The 22,913-nt window shown below is 40.3% G+C and overlaps 2 protein-coding genes, 1 long non-coding RNA gene and 1 pseudogene across 3 annotated transcripts in view; 2 read left to right on the top strand and 2 right to left on the bottom strand.

The window, feature by feature from the left end:
* cracr2aa (calcium release activated channel regulator 2Aa) overlaps window positions 1-5,611 on the top strand; it is a 39,232-nt gene extending 33,621 nt beyond the window's left edge. The window contains exon 18 of the mRNA XM_055155121.1: window positions 4,542-5,611. Coding sequence (XP_055011096.1) covers window positions 4,542-4,629 — 88 coding nt within the window. The 3' untranslated portion in view covers window positions 4,630-5,611. The remainder of the gene's footprint in view (window positions 1-4,541) is intronic.
* Window positions 5,612-5,649: 38 nt separating this feature from the next.
* Window positions 5,650-15,019, bottom strand: LOC110162493 (complement C1q-like protein 4). The gene is made up of 4 exons (XM_055155120.1): window positions 14,903-15,019; window positions 14,756-14,818; window positions 6,041-6,172; window positions 5,650-5,977 (listed from the first exon to the last, which is right to left on the bottom strand). Exons 1-4 carry the CDS (start codon window positions 15,015-15,017, stop codon window positions 5,700-5,702), a joined length of 588 nt encoding a protein of 195 aa, XP_055011095.1. The 5' UTR covers window positions 15,018-15,019; the 3' UTR covers window positions 5,650-5,699.
* Window positions 10,244-11,030, bottom strand: LOC129409367 (uncharacterized). Its single transcript, XR_008632377.1, has 2 exons — window positions 10,914-11,030; window positions 10,244-10,421 (listed from the first exon to the last, which is right to left on the bottom strand). It is a non-coding gene; the product is annotated as an uncharacterized LOC129409367 (long non-coding RNA).
* A 6,748-nt stretch (window positions 15,020-21,767) lies between the features above and the next one.
* LOC129409651 (5S ribosomal RNA) lies at window positions 21,768-21,885 on the top strand (annotated as a pseudogene).
* The last annotated feature ends 1,028 nt before the right edge of the window (window positions 21,886-22,913 follow it).

The raw sequence follows: 22,913 nt of genomic DNA, 5'->3' as shown, positions 1-22,913 counted from the left end.
AATACACTACAATTTGCAGTAAAATTTTATTTTATTTAAAGCAGTGTTGTTGTTTTTTATGATGCATTGAGTCACTTAAGTCGCAGGAGAGATGATGTCCTTCTCGTCGGTTTAGTGTTCTGAAGGCCCAGATGTGTTGGACCTTCTTGTAAACACTGTAAACCGTTGGAGCCATTTTGGTTTCCTGAAGATTGTCCTGCTTGTTCTTGTTTTCCGGAGATTAAATAATCTTGAAAACAGCACCCGGAGACGATTCGGAATCAGCCTGCCGAAGAAGGACCTGGAGGCTTTCTGAGTCAGTTGGCTAATCTGAGCTTCTGTAGCTTCTCTGTCCTGGAACAGCTTCTCAATGTCCTTCAGTATCTCTCTGCAATCAGGCAGCTCCTTTTTCAGTCTTTCTAAAATGTCTTTTGTGTCTGTCTCCAATGCAATGTTTAGTTGATCTTGTTGGATTTTGCAAGGATCAACTTCTGACTGGCTCCCTAGAATCCCTGTATCTCCATTGGCGCGGGGATCTTTAGTGGACTTCTGAGATCCACAAAATGAACTCACATCTGGAGAGCTAGTGGTACATTTGTAGCTACCACAAGTAGATTCAAATGAGATGGAAAGACTTGGGATTTGGAGGACAACATGCCAGGTATTGACATCTGATGAAACACTGACTGGACTAGGAACTGTTAAATCCATCTCGGCAATTTCTCGGTTGGCCTCTAGTTGTGATGGTTCAAACTCAGCCTCAGTGACACGCATTAACTCATGAGCCTCCTTCGTGTAGTCATCACCTTCAGGTAAGTGCTCCATGGTGATGAACGGGTGATCGAGGGCTTTCGATGGCATGATCCTCTCCTCCGCGTCCATTTTCAACATTTTACTGAGCAGGTCGTGAAACTGCTCCATATCTCTTTCCTCCTGATGGGAGACAAACTTTCTAGAACCTTTAAGAAGCTGCTCCAGGTTTGTTGCTGAAGGCTTGTGAAGTGCCATCCTAGGATTAATCCCAGTGGTCTTCGTAAACTCCTGCAGAGTTTTTAGTCTCCACTTGGAGTTTTCCTGAACGAAGTAGTTTGACGTGCACAATGCCACGTCCAGCAGCTTCTCTGAGGGAACCCCAAAGAAATGCACGATCTTGTTCAGGAAGTCGAACTCAGAAAATCCCTTGAAATCTGTGCTACGTACAAACCAGTGAAGGAGACAGCAAGCCACACCCCACATGTCAACAGCCTCCCAAAGTGGAAGACCCAAAGTTACTTCTGGGGCACGGTACGAAATTGCCTGCATCACCAGTCCAATTGGTACTTCTTCAGAGTGCCTTGCCAATCCAAAATCTATTAACTTAATTTTGAATGGCCTCTCCTTCTGGTTGACTAGCATAATGTTGTCTGGTTTAATGTCGGTGTGCATGACACCGACACAACGCAGACCATGAAGAGCTATGAGGAGCTGCTTTGCCATTGGTCGTATTTGGCTCAGCGTGAAACTCCTCATCTTTCGCCAGAGTCTGTAGACACTTAGATCTAACATCTCAAATGCGAGCGACCCACAGCCATCATGGTTTAAACAGTCAACCAGTTTGACCACGTTGAAGCTGTCTGGGTACTGTAGCCCCTCCTTGATGTAACTCAACATTTCCAACTCTCTGTGGAAATTTTGGGAGGAGGTTCCGTCACCCTTGAGGCATTTTAAAGCGACAAGTTCCCCTGTCACTCGATCACGGCACTTGGTAACGGTACCGTAAACGCCCTCTCCGATGACTCCCAAAACCTCGTACTTGGTTTCGGGGTTGGTTTGCTTTAAACCGGTGAAATCCATTGCCGAAAACACGTTGCGATCTGCGAGCTCTGCTGAGTCTGTGCGTACACTGGTTGTGTCTGGGTTGAAGTGACCTTTATTTAGTGTGCTTCTAGAACAGAAAACTCCATGGCAACGATGACGCACAAAGTTACGTAACCGCATTCTACCCGTTTATGCAAATAGAATGTTTATATTTGATTTGTATGTATAAATCAAAAATCTAATCGCTATGGCAACGCTTATCAATGAAATGCCAAGCCCAAATTATAGTTCTGTATCGACTTAACGCACACTGCCTCGTCGCCGTCGTAGTAAAATCCCGATTCCTCACTCCACCTCGGTTACGAATTTAAAAAAGTCAACGCTAAAGTGAAAGGCACCAGCTGTTCGCCAAAAAATGCCTTCCACTGCAAAGCGACCAAGACGTGATGTTGCTGTAAAACCACAAGAACAAGAAAGTGCGAGCTCAGCCTGTTTGTCTTCTGTACCTCTCGCTTAACAAACAGGATTTTCTTTGTTGGCGCTCCACATACAAAGGCTACGTTTAGACTAGGGTTGTCCCGATCCAATCACGTGACCAGAAATCTGTGCCGATCACGTGACTGCGGAATCGATCTGGACTCGACTGTTAAGGTCCGATCAGGTATCGGATAAATAATATACGTACATAACACACGGTGCACAGAGGACACACAGCACACAACAGTTGTTTTTTTAACTGAGGCGCGGGATTTGCTCAGGGACGTCCAGTCAGCGCGACTGTCTGTCCCAGCGCCTGCTGTACTAGAGGCGCACTTGTGCTGGGGCTTTCGGGCCGTGCCGTGCTCGGGCGCTGTTACCTGTGGTTCTGTGGCCCGTGTTCACACCTGCGCGGCCGATGGCGTTTGTTTGCATGTTGCCCAGTGGAGTTGGCGCTTTTGGGGGGAGGGTGGGAAAAGCATGAAGCGTCTATTGAGCGGTGGGACTGATGCTGCGGTGTTGCTCTGCTGTGGGTTTGCGGATGTGGTGGCGGTGCGAGGGAATGGGAGCAGCTGGGGGAGAGAGGCTGTGGGGCTTCTGTCATCTCGTTTTTATTTGGTAAATAAGATTATGTATTATTTGGAGCTCATAGATGAGCCTAAATGTTTCAAATGTAATGCACAGGCTTCCATATAATATCAAATATACAAACTGTAGATTGTGCAGAGTCTCAGGTCTGATCTGATTCTGGTCTGGTTCCTGTTTTGTCCAGTTCATTAAGTAAACTACGTTACACATTCCAAGACCAGACTGTGGTAAAAGTTAAAATTTTCAACAATGATTTTGAATGGTTAGAAAAGTTAATACAATTGAAGTTGTGGACATTTGATTTTTCATACTAAGTTCAGCCCAAATATTACACATTGAAATGAATACAGTCTGATCCCCCCAAACATCCTGGATCTTATTCTTCGCTCTTAGTTCATTTCATAATTTTTATAGAAGTATCGGATCGGGCCTCGATATCGGCAGATACTTAAAATCAACTCGGACTCGGACTTGGACTCGGGGGCAAAAAAATGTGATCGGGACATCCCTAGTTCAGACTGCAGGGCTTAATGCTCAATTTTGATTTTTTTTTTGTGAAATCCGATGTTTTTTCGAGGTCGTTCACATTTCCCATTAAATGTGACTTGTATGTGATCTCCAGTGTGAACGTTAAACGCCCCAAAAGTGTCCCGCATGTGCACTGGAGACATGACGACGTCAACCGCAGCGAGCGTGATCTGTGTTTACAGAAGTTGTCCAAATATGGACGCGAGCATTGAGCACCTGGAGATTTTAAAAGTTCCTCTCGTACCGGAGCCAGAACATGAACAACTTACTTGTTTTAAGGAGGAGATTGAGAAGGAGAAGGACGAGGTTTTTGACCGTGGTGTTTTGTAGGACAGTCCTTTGAAAGGAACGTGTGCATGCGGAGATGAAGCCAAGAGTGGTGGGATAGCGATGTGTTTTGTTTCAGTGACACGGAGTTCATTAACAATTTTTGTATGACAAGAAGAAAGTTTGTGTACATTTGTGGCTTGTTGATAAGGTGTAGGTCGGATGAATGCGCTTTGGCCGTTCAGACTGAAGTCGCATGTCAAAAGATCAGATATGTATCAGTTTTTCATTTTTCATTAAAAGATCAGATACAGGTCACATAGGGGCCAAAAAATCTGATTTGTGTCACTTCAGGCTGCAGTCTGAATGTAGCCAAAATGTTCGCTGCAAACTCGGAATGATTTCTTAGGCAGCCAAAGATTACCTTTTTTGTCCTTCCTGTGGATCAGTCCTGCCCATCGCCTATTTTACTACATCACTATTTTTCTATTCTGTTGGGAAGAGAAACAGTTTGAACGGAGGTTTCCAGTCACACAGAGCTGAGTCCCTTTTGCATTTATGGAGTTCGCAAACAAATTTCTTGAGCTGTTTCCCGGTGTTAGGACATACAACATCCACACAATTACAATGTCCGAATCCCAAAACTAAAATATGACAATATCAGAACCAGAAACAAAAGTGATATGGTTCAAAAGACTTGAAAAGATCGACTTTGACAATAGACGCATCCCACTGGGAAAACAAACATGGTGGTTTGATGCTCACTTTTTCAGAAAATCCTTCCCAGTATGAATTGCGCAATGACCGGAAGTCCGAAATTCTTGATGCATCTATTCAAATTTTTTTTTAAAGTGGATCACAATTTAACATACTGTATTTTTTATTTATTGTGTTTTGTTGTGAAGAATTTTAAAGGAGCAGGAGGACAGAGCTAAAGAGAAGACGGTGACGCTTGTTAATTCTCCCTCAGAGAAGAAGAAGTCGTGCTGCTGACCTGTGGGAGCCTTGAGTCTGGACTCTGTGGGCCTGTTTCTAACACTGTGAACACTGGAGCCACATCCAAATACACTTTAACCTTTTGTCAAACTTTAAACGGCTCATATTACACTGTTTTCTATATGTTCTAATGTTGTTTCCTCTTCAAAAACAGACCTGGAGTTGTGTTTTGTTTCATTCTCACAGGTTTAACACACAAACTCTGCAGATTTAGACTGAGTTCTTCTCTCAAATGGAAAACACTCCACCTTGTGTTGGCACTTGGTAACACAGGAAGTGCTTGACAGTTTTTAAACTCCACACTTTGAATCATTTGGATAATTTCAGATCTGGAGTTGCCAATCTCTACTGAACTAAAGATAAAGGTAGCTGGTAACTTGAAAACTACCACAACATGACATCACAAAGTGGAAGAGAGCATTTTGAACTTTAGAGATGTACACAGACTAACAATAAAATGTCACTCAAACACGTGTGAATGAAACAAAACACAACTCCAGGTGTGTTTTTGATGAGGAAACAACATTCTAACACGGCTTAAAGCTCAGAAAAGTGAGTTTTGTGTTGTACAGAACCTTTAAGGTGGATTTTCCCAAGACACTTTTGACACAAATGTTCACACTCACACTATTTTCTTTATTAATTACACAATGAAGTAATTTATAATTGTAACACGTGTGGTTTTGTATCACAAAAGTTTTTCATTTGAATCAAACTATGTTTAAATGTATATATTTATCTATAGCTAAGAGGTTTCCATTATGTTGTATAAAAATATTTATTAAAGTTGATATAAATGTCATTAATGTAGGAGCACAGATTTCCAATGTAAAAAGCCCCAGGGGTGAAGTTCAGTTGTATTTATAGATTCATATTTAGGTTGTATCTAAATATTGTAAATATGATATTTTTAGGTCTGAAAATGAAACTGAAAATGTGTTCTGGTGCACAATATAATATTTGAAAAAAATTTGAACAATGTTGTTCTGTTTTTGAATCCTGAAGTTGTTTATGTACACAACATTCAAAAGTTTGGACACACTTTTTCAATGTATTTCAGTGTGAGTTTACATTGTGAACAGCAGGTGGCCGCTGAATGTAGTGTGGTGATGTTCGTTGTCTTTAAGTGTGTTATTGGCTGTTAGAACGACATAGACCACATCTTCAGCCTCCAGAAGCAGAGAGACGGCGTTCCCCGCTGTGGTGCTCCCACTCGTACTGCTCTCATGGGCCATGAAGATGCCACGGCCGTTCTTCATCAGGTAAGCTTCAGCCGGTAAACCACGACTGCAGTGTGCAAAAATCTCAAAGTGGTACACTCCTCTGACCGGGGCAGTGAAGATGCCTGAAGGAGATTTTGAACAGACTTACAAAGAGGCGACTTTGATTGATGTTTAGGTTCATGTACCTGTGATTTTGTTGTAGGCGTTTCCAGAGTTTATGGTCACGTGTTTAAACACAAGAGTCTTGTCAGTATTATATGGTCCAAAAAACTGTTCACCTGATTCCAGCAATGCAGCAGAGAAAGCCACTTGGCGAACTGCAACAGAAACAGACACTGGGGTAAAAAGAAACGTATTTCATTTATTAAATGACACCATGAGTGAGTCCAGCCTGGAGTCCCCATTGCTACATCTACTCCATCAACGGACTCTTCACTCTCCTTCTCCTCCCCACCTTCACCCATGGCACTGCCCAACCATCTAGAAAGCCTCATCAGATCGGGAATCAAGATGGTTCCTCTCACACCTAATATAGCACGGTCAAGGGTTATGTTGAACTCTCCCCCATACAAAACTGTGCCTGTTTCACCACCAGAGACTCTCTCAGCTCTCCCCTCACCCAAACCTCCCCCTACTCCACCTCCTCGGTCCTTACCAGGCCCCTCACCCAAACCTCCCTGTATTCCACCTCCTCGGCCCTCACCTGGTCCCTCACCTGGTCACTCACCCAAACTCTCCCCTGCTCGCCCTCCCCCGCCTTTCCCCAGGGCTGTTATCACCAAGAGCTAGGACGCACAGGGCCTCTGCTGTCCCAGGACATACAGTCATGATAAAGGTAATATCAGGCTGGGGCCCTGCGATGGAGCTATAGCTCCAGTTACAACACGTAGACGGATTAAAAGGAGGACAGTTAGACTGTCTAATCAGAGAAATTTAGTTCACATTCCCTGTAAGAAGATAATATCCAGTCCTACTGAAACTAAGCAGAAACTTGCTGTGCTCAATGTCAGATCTTTATGTAACAAATCATTTCTAATTCATGATTTAATTTCTTCTTTTAATCTTGACTTTATGTTTTTAACTGAAACATGGCTTGACAAAAACACAGGTCATGCAGTGCTAGTGGAATCAACCCCTCCCAACTTCAAATTTGAATCTGAAACACGAGCAAATAAAAAAGGGTGGAGGAGTGTGTGCATTTTTTAGAGATCATTTGGTTACACACAGGTTGTCATTTGGGGTGTTTTCATCATTTGAGTATGTTTCCTTCAAAATGGAGCTAAAACAATCACCGTCCATACTCTACATAGTCATATACAAACCTCCTCAGCACTGTCAAAGTTTTATTGATGATTTTACTGAGATGCTTTCAGTTGTTATGCACAGACTTTGATGGTTTAGTCATTACAGGTGATTTTAATGTACATGTGGATAATGTGTGTGACAAAAATGCCAAAGAGCTTAGTGTTGTCCTTGAAACTTTTGGTCTGACTCAGCATGTCAGTGAGCCCACTCACAACAGAGGGCACACTCTGGACCTGCTCATTACAAAGGGTGTAAATATTTCAAATGTCAATGTGGTTGATGTTGCTCTGTCTGATCATTTCTGTGTCTCTTCTTTGACCTGTCTGTTATTCCCAAACCACCGGCTGCTCCTACAGTTGTTCGAAGAAGACACGTAAATGATAACACAGGTGCACTGTTCATGGAAATGATACATTTTGAAATTGCCTCATGTTCTAATGTTGATGATGTGTTGAACTCTGTGACTTTGAGTGTTTTGAATGTTCTGGATGCCATCGCCCCGATAAAGGTTAAAATGGTTAAAGAGGCAAAAAAGCTCCGTGGAGGAATGATGACTCAGTCAGAGCACAGAAAAGGGAGTGCCGGAAGGCTGAGCGGAAATGGCGCAAGTCAAACCTCCAGGTTCATTATGAGATTTACAGAGGAACAATGCATATGTACAACTACACTTTGAGTAAAACAAGAGAGAAGTATTTTTCGGACATTATTGGTAATTGCAGTAACAACTCTCGTGTCCTGTTTGCAACAGTGAACAGATTAACAAACCCTCCAGCTCCACTGCCACTAGAACTAATTTCCACATCTAAATGTAATGAGTTTGCAGTTTTCTTTAATGACAAAGTTCAGGGCATCAAAAATGCCATCAATTCCACAACACAAATAACAAGCATGAAACCACAGAGACACTTAGAGCTTTTTTTTTTTAGAGATCGTTACCAGTCTGAGTTCATCTACTTGCTGCCTGGACATGTTACCCACTAGATTTCTAAAGTCCGTCCTCAACAGTTTACTTTCACCACTCACTCACATAGTTAACATGTCACTTCAATCTGGAACATTCCCAAACGCGTTGAAAACTGCGGTCATTAAGCCTCTCCTAAAGAAGAGCAGTCTTGATGCCACAGTACTGAACAATTTCCGACCCATCTCAAATCTGCCGTTTTTTGGCAAGAGTCCTTGAAAAAGCTGTTTACCAACAGCTTACGAACTTTCTCCAAATGAACAACTCCTTTGATGTTTTCCAGTCAGGTTTTAGAGCCCACCACAGCACTGAGACTGCTCTTATCAAGGTGACAAATGACATCCGCCTGAACACTGATGCAGGCAAAGTCTCAGTCTTGATCCTGTTAGATCTGAGTGCTGCTTTTGACACTGTCGATCATGGGATCCTCTTACAGAGACTAGAGGACTGGGTGGGCATCTCTGGTACTGTACTAAACTGGTTCAAGTCCTATCTAGAAGACAGGAAGTATTTTGTTGAAATTGGAAATCTGTGTCTCAGATCACATGGCCCTGACCTGTGGGGTGCCTCAGGGGTCAATCCTGGGCCCCCTGTTGTTCAATCTCTACATGCTGCCATTAGGCCAGTTAATAAGCAGCAATAACGTGTCCGTACCACAATTATGCAGATGACACTCAGATCTACGTCTCTCTGGCAGCAGGAGACTATGGACCAGTGGAGTCACTTGGTCACTGCATCCAACAGATCAGTGTGTGGATGCAAAACAACTTTCTCCAGCTAAAATCTGACAAGACTGAAGTCATAGTGTTTGGTCCACAGAAACAAAGGGACAGTGTCAGCAGTCACCTCCAGTCTCTCTCTAAAACCTTCAAATCAGGCAAGAAATCTAGGGGTAATAATGGACTCAGACTTGAACTTTAACAGCCACATCAAATCAATAACATCTGCAGCCTTTTACCATCTAAAAAACATAGCAAAAATCAAAGGTTTACTGTCTAAAGCAGACTTGGAGAAACTTATCCACGCGTTTGTATCCAGTAGGTTAGACTACTGTAATGTTCTGCTCACTGGTCTCTCCAAACGAGCTGTGAGACGCTGCAGAACATCCAGAACGCTGCAGCTCCGGTCCTTACTCGAACTAGGAAGTACGAGCACATAAGTCCTGTGCTCAGGTCTCTGCACTGGCTTCCTGTGCCTCAGAGAATAGACTTTAAAGCAGCTCTGCTTGTGTACAAGTCTCTCCATGGCCGAGCACCAAAGTACATCTGTGACATGTTAGTGTCATATGAACCATCTCGCACTCTGAGGAGCTCAGGGACCGGCCTCCTGCTGGTGCCCAGAGTCACGACTAAACAAGGGGAGTCAGCGTTTCAGGTTCATGCAGCTAAAACCTGGAACAGTCTGAACATGTGAGACAGACTCTTCTGTGACGCTGTTTAAATCCAGACTCAAAACATTTCTGTTTAACTGTGCATATAACTGAAAGGTTTTCATTCCGCACTCTTCTCTCCAATTTATGTCTCTCTTTTTTTAATTTTAATCTTCATGATTATTTATGTTTTGATTTGTTTTTATTATGATTTTAATGTATTTCTTATTCTGTAAAGCACTTTGAATTACTTTGTGTACGAATTGTGCTATACAAATAAACTTGCCTTGCCTTGTCAATCAACATGTTGCTAAATCTGGCAGGATAAGGCACAGAAGAATCCTAACATGCTGCTACCCCACATACACTGTTTACTCCTGCCAAAAGTTTTTGTCAACACACCAAGGGGTCAGCAGTGGACCTCTACCCAACATAGGCCTAAGGTAGAGGGACAAATTTACCCGATTGCTTCAGCTGAAAAATGATTATTGCATGTTAAAAATATCTGGAAGAGAAATTTTGACTATGCTTTATGTAACGTTAATTTTGAGGCCAGGCTAAGGGTGTTAAAATAGGAAACATAAAAGTTAATTAAAGGAGCACAGGTTATAATAACAACCAGAAGTCAAAAATGTTGATTATTATAAATGTATTAAAAGTAAAATGAGAGACAAAGATAAATTATGAGATTATAAAGCACAAAAGTTAAAGTCACAAATAAATAAATGAAGTAGAGTCTATGAACAAAAGTAGTTAATTTTCAGTTGTTTTATTATAAACTACAGTTTGAAGACAGTTTGTACAAATCCCAGGTCCAATAATACAAAACAAATAGTCTGTCCCACCGCACAGACTCTTAGCTCATTATCTGGAAGTTTGTTGAGTTGAGGTTGTTTTTCAAATCACAGAATCAGTCCGTGGGAAATCTGACCTAGGAAGCCAGAAACACAAATAAGTATATCGTTCAAAATAATTACCTTAGTTACTTTAACATGACCACTATGACCAAATTAAATCAAGAGTATGTGTAACATACGTAGGAACGATACAGAGTTATGGCACTAAAACATAAACCAGGTATAATGTATAATTGAATTGTTGATAATTAATTATTCATCCTAGTACTGATCCAAAGTTCAGTTGAATTAAGTAAATTATGTGTAAATAAATCATTTGACAGATAAATGCATTTAGTTTGTATTCATCAAAATGTCAATTCCAAATACTGGTCAAAAATATCCAGGCAGAGATCACAGTTAGATCGAGTTTATAAATTAAAATGTTGTGTAAAAAACATACTATAAAGAAGTTAAAAGGTAGTTAAAGGAGTAATTGAAGATTTTGTCGAATAAAACAGACTAGCGACACTTTACACCGTTGAAATTTAATATAAGAGTTATTCACATAATGGCAAAAGACTCACCTTAGCAGGACAGTTGAAATACGCCGTTATTTAAAAATTCCAGAACTTTGTTGAGAGTTTTTACAGACAAAACACATCAGCCGCAGCTGAGAGTGAGGGGAAGTAAAGCGCGTGTACCTAAAGGAAGAGAAAAGTGCGGCAGCCAAACAGACTGAAGTAAGAGTCGCCAAAATAAAAGTCCGCTGAAATGAAAAGTGTATTAGATACGGGTCACGTTTAATCGCCGTTATTTCGGTCCCTTCTGATTTTAGATAAAACACTAAACTATTGCTAAAATGTTAAAGGCACCGTATTTTTGACTCGTTTGAAAATGTTCTGTTTGAAATTTAATTAAGCATGTTGGCTTGTGTTATTCAAGTGATAGAGTAACTTTAACCTAGTTTGTATTGGCTTGTTTTCTAACTTGGTATTATTAATTTAGTACTGAGTAAAAGTGCTTGTAGCTTTTATATATTAGTTATGGGTTAAATAAATGATATTGTTGAAGAATTTCAAACAATGTAATTAATGGGTAAAAGGGAAGCTTTGAGTCGTCTTAAAGCAACAACAAAGTACTGAACGGGGAAAGACAAGTATGGATTAAAAATGGAGCAACTATGACAGATGGAATTTATGTGTGACTACAATTGAAACCTGTCCTTCCGCGAAATCTATATAAGATTGCAGCTATTGTTGTTGTTGTATTGTTAGCCATGTTTCACATGTCTCAACAGGGGGGATGGTAGGACAGGTTCATAAATATTATACGACTTATGGATTCAATAATTACTCCAAAAACTTTTGTAGAGCATGTTTAATTTGTGCCAAACATAATTCACAAGGAAATTTGAGACCAAAAAGAGGACAATTTCCACAGGCTCAATATCCATTTGAAATAATCCATATGGATTATATTGAGCTCAATCAAAGTGAAGAAAAAAAATATTGTTTAGTAATAACTGATGCATTTTTCAAATGGATAGAATTATTTCCAACTAGAAATCCCGACGCTCTGACTGTGGCTAAAGCACTGTGTAAAGACATTATACCAAGATTTGGTATACCAGAGAAAGTCTATACTGATAATGGAACTCATTTTGTAAATAGTTTGATATCTCATATAGGTAAACTATTCCACATCGATTTGAAAAATCACTGCACATACCACCCTCAGAGCGCTGGGCTAGTAGAAAGAATGAATGGTACAATAAAAAACAGATTGAAAAAAATGTATGGAAGAAACAGGGCGACCATGGCCCCAGTGTTTAGATTTAGTCAAACTATATATAAACATTACTAGTACCACAGGCCTAACCCCATACGAAATAATATTTGGAAGAACGTACAAAATACCTCAATTTAGGAATGAATGGGAAATTAATGAAGAAGCTAACTTAGCAGACTATATGAGGAAAATATTAGAAAAACAAAGCAAAAATCCGTAAACCTTTTAAAATGACTAAAACTTCCACTGGCCTAAATCTGACCATGACTGACCTAGACCCCAAATTACCATGTCTACCAATTTGCTTATGGGCATATAGCGCTGACACAGACCCAATGTTCACAGTATTTGTATGCAGAAGCATTAATATGACTGAACCAATCACAGAAAAACTAACCCATGATAGGGGAGTCAAAGTAGCATTGGTTAACAAACTCACGACAGATGATTGGTTCCACGTCGCAACTGGTATCTCAGCCACATATAACAATTGGTTACTCTAAGCTGAGCAAGCAGCCAACACCGTAAAAGCTGATTGTGTAGTGTGTTTGGGTCCTAGACCTATACTTAAAGTAGTACCTGCAGCCATAAACTTAACATGTCTACAAACCCGTGGCAAAATTGCTCCTATTGGGACACAATATATCCAATAACACCCTTTGAGAAAGAGAAGCCTATTTTTAATAAACATGTCGCTAAAGCTAATTATTCTTGTATCCACATGACTGGAAGTGGTGTGCGTTTAGACAATCTCACAGCCTCCTGGGGTGTTGACATTTTCGAGGTCAGCAACCACTTTCAGCCTGTGTCCCGAGGCGATGTGTGGTGGTGGTGTGCCAAAGATAAACTTTATGATAGATTGCCAAGAAATGTGGTTGGACACTGTGCTTTAGTGTCCCTTTTGCTGCCCACGACCATACATCTCCTCCCTGGTAAACATTTATTACATGAGATGTCTAGTATCTTACCTAAAACATGGTCTAAAAGTAAGAGATCCTCCTCATGGAAAGGAGATTCTGACCCAACATATATTGATGCTATAGGAGTCCCCAGAGGAGTCCCCAGTGAATACAAGTTAGTAGATCAAATAGCCGCATCTTGTTCAGTAACTCCAAATAAAAAACATATATAGAATCAACTACATCCACTACAATGTTCAAAAACTAGGCAACTTCACTCAGGCTGGATTCGAGGCAGTGCATGAATAACTGGCAGCAACTTCTCTGATGGCGTTCCAAAATCGCATCGCATTAGATATGCTCCTGGCTAAAACAGGATCGGTGTGTACGCGATTTTTGGGGATACCTGCTGCACCTTCATCCCTAACAATACTGCGTCTGATGGTAGCTTGACCACAGCAATAGACGGTCTACGAACCTTTAACAAGCGCCTTAAAGAGCAGTCTGGCGTTGACCAGTCTATGTGGGGTGATTGGATGGATGTACTTGGAAAATACAAATCCATTGTGTCCTTTGCGCTGATCTCTATAGCCGCCATTTTAACATTGTGTGGTTGTTGTTGCATACCCTGTATTAGAAAATTAATTAATCGTCTAATCACCACTGCAATTGCCCCATATCCTGACGATAAGGCAGTGCAAGCACATTTGTTGGCTGGTGATGATTCATACATTGGGGACTCCTCCTCCTTGGCTCTCACTTCTATTTAATCATGACGCAGAAATACACGACTAAAATAACATTACCTCCGAGTGTAAAAATATAATTGCTCGACTATGAAATCATAACTGAAAATCGAAAGAAGTAGTTATGAATTGATTCTTCTTTTGCAAATATATGATAAACAGGAGGGAAATGTCAGAATAATTTTATTATCCCATATTTGCTAAATACTTGTGTGATATTCTATGCCTATGAGTTAACCATTTATGTACTACAATTCTTTGATTTATAATGTACCAATCACTTGTCACTTGTTGAATAACCTCTGTGTGTTTGACAACTGTGTGCAGTGTCCTGTCGCTCTAGTGAACCTCGAGATGATTCCTCACATGAAGCCAACTCCCACTGTCACACATGCAAGAGTTATGATGGTGTCTGACCAAACCTAAGGCACCTCCTGATTGTTAATCATGTTTTATGTGTTTGTACTATGCTTAGCTGCATCAGTTTCTTATTATGTCTTTGCTGTTTCCCCTTCCCCTTGAGAATTATCATTCTGTAACTAGGGCCTCCTAATGAAATAAAAAGAGAGAGCGGCCTTGAGGCATCAGAACGTGTGGAGACTGTTGGTCTGATGCCCACTCTCTGCCCGTTCTCCTCGCGAGTAAAACTGAATTAATCTCTTGTCTTTCTTCTTGTTTATAATGTTTAGATAAACCTAACAGTGTCCTCTGGGAAAGAAGGTGCAGAATTAGCAATTATCAAGAGATCAAAACTGATAATAAAAATGAAAATAATATAAATAATAATAATGCGCTTTACAGCCTTGTCAAAGTCCCTCAAAGTGTTGCACTGTGTCATTATTTATTCACTCCACACTCGGAGGTGGTAATCTACTATTATAGCACCTGCCCTGACTGGCGTAAGCGAGGCTGCCAATCTGCACCATCTGCAACAGAACCTGGTGTGAGCAGGAGTCTGAGCTTCTGTTAAAATGTGCACAAAATGAAGTGTACCTGTTCTGTCTCGAGTCAGAAATTCCACTTGTTTCTTCAGGCTCTTCAGTTCAGCATTTTGAGCTGATTTAATGTCAAGTGAAAAGAAAAAACACATTTAAACTTCGTACTTATGATGATTATGATGATTGTGATTCAGAGGTTTACCCTGGATTAAGTTCAGAAGCTTATCAAGTACTTTTCTTTGCTCAGCCAGTTCATCCTGTATGCTCCTGGGCACAGAGCTGGACTCCACTGCTGTTGTTGTTTGTCCTGCTCCCATGGCTGACGGAGAAACTCAGAGCTTCACCCACACACTCGATCTTCCTTTTTTATTTCAGGACCGGCCCGTCCAATCTCACGTCTTGCCCATCCAATCAAAAACTCCTACCTCACTGGACGGGGAGGAGGAGGGACGGGCTGGTGCTGTGCCCAGCTCCTCGTGCTTTCCGAGAAATACATCACAGCACAGAAAAGGCTGAGACAAATTCGGCAGGAAGGTTTTATAGTGTGTATCAGAGTGTGTGTGTGTGTGTGTGCATTTAAAAAATACATTAGTACTATACTTTTATCTCGATATACTAAAGTGGATTGCTGAATGTGGATACTTTATAATTCCCCCTTTTTTACACCAGTGATTGATTCGTTTTTATTTCGAGTTTGTGCCAAGAGGGAAACAATAATCATACAGAAAAGCACATTTCTCGAAAAGGAGCGTGAAGAAGAAAATAACTTTTATTTATCCAACCTTGTTCATGACATAGTTTCAAAAATTATGTAGTTGCTTCTGTGCATTGATCAAGAAACTTTACATATATTTACAAAAAGCAAAATAAATGACACATCCATTCATTTGTATTGTGCTGTATTGTGTTTTACAGTTATTATTTTATCTGTATACTTATTTATTTTTATTTGGAAAAGGGTAATGAGGTGAGGGCAGAAGAGAAAGGACACGGAGGGTGAAAAGCAGAGAGAGGAGAGAGAACAGGAGACAACAAGGCTCTAGTTTCATACTCTGGGAGCTCTCAGAGAATGTTTAGTTTCACTTTCGCTTCTGGGTCAGACTCGTATATCATGTCACTCCCAAACAAAACTCTGTGCACCACATGGACACTTGATCAGAAATGGCAAAAAAATAAATAAAAATTTACTCAGGTCCAATAAATAAGTCCAAAAACCTGAGTTGGAGTCTTCGTTTGTGTATTTGTTTGTTTATTAGGATCCACATTATCTGTATGTAAAAACACCAGCTAGTCTTCCTGGAGTCCTACTCTAATATTTAGTTCACCTGGTTTAGACCTGGTTTAGTCCTGGTTTAGACCTAGTTTAGACCTGGTTTAGACCTGGTTTAGACCTGGTTTAGTCCTGGTTTAGTCCTGGTTTAGTCCTGGTTTAGACCTGGTTTAATCCTGGTTTAGTCCTAGTTTAGACCTGGTTTAGTCCTGGTTTAGTCCTAGTTTTAGTCCTGATTTTAGTCCTGGTTTAGTCCTGGTTTAGTCCTGGTTTAGACCTGGTTTAGTCCTAGTTTAGACCTGGTTTTAGTCCTTTTTTAGTCCTGGTTTTAGACCTGGTTTAGTCCTAGTTTAGACCTGGTTTTAGTCCTTTTTTAATCCTGGTTTTAGTCCTGGTTTAGTCGTAGTTTAGACCTGGTTTAGTCCTGGTTTAGTCCTAGTTTAGACCTGGTTTTAGTCCTTTTTTAGTCCTGATTTTAGACCTGGTTTAGTCCTAGTTTAGACCTGGTTTAGTCCTGGTTTAGTCCTAGTTTAGACCTGGTTTTAGTCCTTTTTTAGTCCTGGTTTTAGACCTGGTTTAGTCCTTGTTTAGACCTGGTTTTCCATTTATTTCAATAAAGTAACTGTAATCCAATTACCACTCACTGAAACAGTAACTGTAACTGAATACAGTTACTCATAATTTGTACTCTGATTACATAACTCCGGTACATGTAATCTGTTACTCCCCAACACTGTTTATAGGTTAGTATATTTAGGTTGTATCTAAACATTGTAAATATTTATATTTTTAGGTCAGAAAATATGTGTTCTGTGAAATAATAACTGCAAATATATCTGGAAAAAATGTGAACAATGTGTTGTTTTTGAATCCTAAAATTGTTCTTTCTCACCTAAAAACGCTGTGGAGACAGGTCTGTTACTGTGACACAGTGATGTTACAGCACCATCTAGTGGTTCTTGATGCACACTACCAGTCAAACTTTTGGACACATCTGTTCAATGTATTTAGATTTAGATTTGGACTTTGATCTGGACATACAGCTCCCAGGTCCTTTGCTTAACTCTGATTGGCCCGTTTAAGCACATTTGGAATTACAAAATAAATTTTTTTTAATTTTACCTCATGCATGGACTAAAGCTGGTTTTATTTTAGAAGTGTTTTATTATTATTATTATTATTATTATTATTATTATTATTATTATTAGTAGTTAGTAGTAGTAGTAGTAGTAGTAGTAGTGGTAGTAGTAGTATTGTCATTATTATTATCATTATTATTAGTAGTAGTAGTATTATTACGTACATATATTAGGGAAAAAATGCAGACAGTGTTGTGCTGTTTTTTTTTTTGTTTTTTTTTTTGTGTGTGTGTTGTTTTTGTCTTTCTCACCTAAATACTGTGGTCAGGTCTGTTATTGTGACACAGTGATGTTACAGCACCATCTAGTGGTTCTTGATGCACACTACCAGTCAAACATTTGGACACATCTTTTCACTTATTCAGTTTAAGTTGAACACTTTATCATTTTGTGCACACGGAGAAAACAGCAAATTGGTGGTTTTCAGATTCTACAGTGTGATGATGTCGTACTCACACACAGAGTGATGATGAAGCCCCTGAAATGGTTTTCACTTCACAGCTGTGCCATGTCCAATTCAAATACCAAAAGTTGAAATAATAATTGAAGTGAAGGGTAAAGGCTATTTGTTTTAAGTGAACATGTTTTGAGTTAATTTATTTTTTGTTTGCTGCATTTCAGATATGTTTCAGATATGTCGTCCGATATTGTGATATCTGTGATATTTTGTGGAGGTTAACAAACCTCCCAATACGCTACTTTTTCCTCTTAAAATGCCTTGACAAGACGTAATCCAAAGACTTAAAAGTGTTAGAACTGTTATTTCTTCTTGTAGTCTGCACTGAAAAGGAGCAAAGGATCATGGTCTATGTAGTTTCCTCTGTCTTTTTTTTTTTTTTTTTTTTAGCAATTTCTGCACCATAACTCTTCATTTAAGCAAAAAGACTTGTAATTCGATATATTGTGATGGTCCACAATATTATTGTGTGACGATATCATGATATTTCGGTTATTGTTACATCCCTAATGATTACACAACATTATTTCATTATTTCATAAACAGGCGTCTCATTGCGTAATGACCGAAAGGACAGGATCGTGGATCGCTCCCTTAGAGATAGGGTGAGGAGCTCAGTCACACGGGAGGAGCTCGGAGTAGAGCCGCTTCTCCTCCACGTCGAGAAGAGCAGCTGAGGCTCGGGCATCTGTTCTGGATGCCTCCTGGACACCTCACTGGAGACGTGTTCCGGGCATGTCCCACCGGGAGGAGGCCCCGGGGAAGACCTAGGACATGCTGGAGGGACTATGTCTCTTGGCTGGCCTGGGAACACTTCAGGATCCCCCCAGAGGAGCTGGAGGAAGTGTGTGTGGAGAGGGAAGTCTGGGAGGCTCTGCTCAGACTGCTGCCTCCGCGTCCTGGCCCTGGATAAGCAGAAAAAAATGAAATGGAATGGAATAGCGTCTCATTGCTCATGTAGACTGTTTGCAGCAGACGTAGTCATACAACTCCCAGGCCCTTTGGTCGCCTCTGACCGGCCCGTTTACGATAATTTAGAATTACAAAATAAACATATTTTATAATTTTACCTCACACATGGACTAAAGCTGCATTGCTTTTATTTTAGAGGTGTTTTTTAAATTACATTTTATTGTAAGGCAACCTCATTTTTTCATTGCTGAGTCATAATATAAACTCTTACTAATGTAAAAAACAGGTGAAGTTGAGTTCTATGTACTTAAGTTGTATCTAAATATTGTAGATATTATATTTTTAAGTCAGAAAATATGTGTTCTGTGGAATAATAACTGCAAATATATTAGAAAAAAAAAATGCAGACAGTGTTGTGCTGTTTTTTTGTTGTTGTTTTTTTTGTCTTTCTCACCTAAATACTGTAGTCTGTTAGTACTGTTATTGTGACACTGATGTTACAGCACCATCTAGTGGTTCTTGATGCACACTACCAGTCAAACTTTTGGACACATCTTTTCACTTATTCAGAATAAGTTGAAGACTTTATCATTTTGTACACCATACTGTGAGCTTAGCCACGATATCGCAATAAATATTGTACCACAAAGTTCATACTGTGACAATATCGTATTGTGACACTTGGATATTGTTACACCTCTGTGGATACTATAAAAAATTTGAAAAAAGTGTTGTTATTTAATATTTTCTTTCCTACATGCAGGGCCCACACTCACAAGGGCCCCCTGCTTTCTTTGCCCTGTTCCTCCTTTTTATCTCCGTCCCCTGGTCACTCTGAAGTCACTCAAACCACAACAACAAACAAACAAACAAACCATTTTCATCATCGCCGTTTATTGAGTTTCAGGATCAACATGATGTGAAAGAATCCATTCAAACAAAGTGAGAAATGACCCAGATCAGATGAGTCTCGCGTCTGTGGTGAAGCTGCAAACTGAACTCGAAGAGAGGAAAAAATACATGGACATAAACCTTTAGAAACACATGAGAGAAACACAAGCTGCTCCTGGTGCACATTTAAAGCTGCTTTGGGATTATTTTGTCTCGTGTTTTGTGTCTGTCTTTCTTCCTTTGGGTTTTGCAGGTTGCTCTTGTCACGTCACAACGGGATTCACAAAACAGAAGCAGGAAAATACTTTGTCTCTTCAAAACGTTTTTATCTGTGATCTCGTTGCAAGCTCTAAATAAAGTAATAACAGATGGCAAGCGATGCAAAATAGTGATCCATTATATTCACATGCTCTCGGACTCTTGATAACATGCTCACACTTCTTATGTTTTCTATAAGTTTTTATGTTAATTTATTAGAATTGAGGCTCACAGGTCTTTATATTTTAAGCAGCAATAAGAGAAATAAGGATTAAACAACAAGGAGCAGTCTTTAAGAGAGTCAACACTGTCAATATTGATTTGTATTTGCATGTTTTGATGTATTTGAGTAATTTTAAAGGTAGAAATTAGGGATTTTCACGATAATAAAAGGCTAATAAAAGGTCTGAAACTTGACAAGTGTGATTGTGTTTCATTACAGCTGCTACTGTTGGCAAAATAAGTGTAAAATACAAATAAAATAAATGTCGAAAATTGAGGAGATGGTCTCGATTTGGTCTGGATGTGCCGTGGTCTTGGTCTTATGTCGGTCTCAACTTTTAAAAGTCTTGGTCTTGTCCTGGTCTCGACCTGTAAAAGTCTTGGTCTTGTCTCAGTCTCGACCCTCTGAGGTCTTGGTCTTGTCTGAGTCTCGAGCCTTACAGGTCTTGGTCTTGTCTCGGTCTCTGGACCCCGTGGTTTTGGTCTCGTCTCAGCCACGACCTTTAAAAGTCTTGGTCTTGTCTCAGTCTCGGGACTGTGGTCTTGGTCTTGTCTTTATCTCGACATTTAAAAGTCTTGTTCTTGTTTCAGTCTTGAGCCTCACAGGTCTTGGACTTGTCCTAGTTTCAGGACCCTGTGGTCTCGGTCTTGTCTCGGTCTCGACCTTTAAAAGTATTAGTCCTTTCTCGGTCTTGACCCTCAGAGATCTTGGTCTTGTCTCAGTCTCGACCTCTAAAAGTCTTGGTCTTGTCTCAGTCTCAAGCCTCAGAGGTCTTGGCTCAGTCTCTGGACCCTGTGGTCTCGGTCTTGTCTCAGTCCTGACCTTTAAAAGTCTTGGTCTTGTCTCGGTCTCGACTCTCAGAGGTCTTGGTCTTCTCTCGGTCTCAGGACCCTGTGGTCTCAACTGGTTTTGGTCTTGATTAGTGTGGTCTTAACTACAACACGACTTGAATACATTTGGATTTTTTGTGAACTTGCCTGCAGTCTGCTTTAGCTAAACCTGGTGTAAAACGTCTCTTCTTTTGTGAGATGAATGTGTTTGCAGATGGTTCCTGTAAAAATAAACCAATAAATTGAACTATAACAGATAAAACACAGTAACGCTTTGCTCCAAGTTGTTTAATCCGTTTATACTGTGGTCCCATCAACTGAAAATGATTCATTTTTGAATCGAATGACCTTCTGGTTTTCTGTGAACGTTCAAAACATTATATATTTCTGTTTTCATTGAAGTTAGTCCCTCCTAACAGTAGTTAAAACAAGTCTGCAGCGCTCTTTCCAGTTTGATATAAAAATAACTCATGAGACTGGTGTGTGGGGGTTCTGAGGTTGGTTCACTTGGGCACTTGGTCGAGGCGTTCACAGACAAAACACGACATCACCCACTCCTACGATCACATGAGCACACGTCTACCACCACCGCGTCACCACACGGACAGCACCTGACGCCACGAAGGGGAAATCCTTGGCTGTGTTCAATTGCTGTCAGTTTCCAATAAAATCCTAGCAGCTAATAAACTCATTTACAAAAGTTCACTCTGAAACTTTTAGGAGGAGGGTCCGACACCTGCTCGTCTTGATAAAGATGTTATTGCTTTTAAAGAAGACCTATTGTGCCTTTGTCTCCTACATATCTGTAACTGACACCTGTGAGTTATTATGTTACAATCTGGACATTTAAATTGTAATATTCATCTAAACCGACTTAATAAAAGAAACAAGTCACTGACTTCCGCATTAGAAAACTCCAGTGCCCAGTGGGAGTTGACGTCGCTGTAAACCTCATCACAAAAAGACTCAGCACCTCCTATGGAGAGCTGCAACTGGTTTTTCATTTGTAACAAATGACCACACGACAATGCCGAATCCTGTGTGTATCACTCAATAATTAATTAAGAAAATGTGTGTGAGAAATTCAATTTGTGGCCATACCGGCTTGTCAGAGCCTGATCCCATCAGATCTCAGAAGTTCAGTAGGGCAGGGCCTGGGTAGTACTTGGATGGGAGACCACTGGGAAAATCAGGTGCCACAGGGGGCGCCAGTGGCAAAAACTGCCCTTGTGTCCTTAGACAAGACACTTCACCCACATCGCCTAGTATGAAAGTGGAGTGTGTGAGTGATGGTGGTGCTTGGAGGCAGCTGTGGCTACCACCACTGAGTGTTGAGTGAATGAATAATGATCTGTAAAGAGCTGGGTATCTTGAAAGGCGCTATATAAATGTATTTAAATTAATTTATTTATTTATTTGTCAACTGGACAAAAGTTTATTTTGGTCATGTCGCAGCTCATCCAAACTGCTTCTTCAGTTCTGGTCCGATGCTGGAGGACACTGCCTTATAACTGCCTGAAGGGAGGCAGCTAACTACACTGAAACTACTCTGAAACTAACAGCCTACTTGTTTACAGTTTCTGTTTGTAGCTAGGCCTATTGAACTTATACTGAATGTGGGGTCATATTAGCAGAATCATTCAGGGCCATAATGTACCTTTCACACCTCTGGACCTGACCTGTTTACCCCTATTGTTCTCTTTGTTTGTTTTAATTTAGGTTTGAGGATAGATTATAAATGAGAGTCCTCCATTTCTGTTCAAAGACGGTTTGTCTTTCCTAACAAAACTAAACCTCTTTAGCTCCCCTCTAAAACCAGTTCTTTTCTCTGGCTCAGATCTGTACCTCACTGTCCTCAAAGGAGTGACTCGTGACTTTTAGATGGAGATGTACAGCAGACTGAGGTCCTGTGTTGCTCTCTCGTCTGTGTTGGTACATCCTCTTGTGACGTGGCTGTTTTGTTTCGCCAATGTAGCTCTCACTGCAGTCTTCACTAATTGAGAAAATAGAAATTAGAGAGCGAGATACAGAGCAGAGGGCGGTGAATACAGGGGTTGATCGGCAAAACGGTGTCTTAAAAATAAGCGATTGAAGATAGTTTAAACATGCGTGAATCACTCTGAATACAACTTTGGATGAGTGAATGAGAAGGAAACAACTATAACATGATTAAAAGGTCTGTGTACCATTCATTCTTTTGAATTTCAATTAAGAACGATAAACAATCAAATAA

This window comes from Boleophthalmus pectinirostris, unplaced genomic scaffold (genome assembly GCF_026225935.1).
Source record: "Boleophthalmus pectinirostris isolate CB_2022bp ecotype Guang Dong unplaced genomic scaffold, ASM2622593v1 HiC_scaffold_2, whole genome shotgun sequence".
Taxonomy (NCBI): Eukaryota; Metazoa; Chordata; class Actinopteri; order Gobiiformes; family Gobiidae; genus Boleophthalmus; species Boleophthalmus pectinirostris.
Note: the sequence above shows the minus strand (reverse complement) of the source record. Positions and strands in the feature narration are given on the sequence as shown.

Excerpts from the sequence above, each read along its gene's own strand:
- LOC110162493 (XM_055155120.1), bottom strand. The coding sequence starts at position 15,017 with ATGGGAGCAGGACAAACAACAACAGCAGTGGAGTCCAGCTCTGTGCCC. Across the intron at positions 14,819-14,902 it reads GCTTCTGAACTTAATCCAGG|CTCAAAATGCTGAACTGAAG; the intron begins GTAAACCTCTGA and ends ACATTAAATCAG. Across the intron at positions 5,978-6,040 it reads CGCCTACAACAAAATCACAG|GCATCTTCACTGCCCCGGTC; the intron begins GTACATGAACCT and ends AATCTCCTTCAG.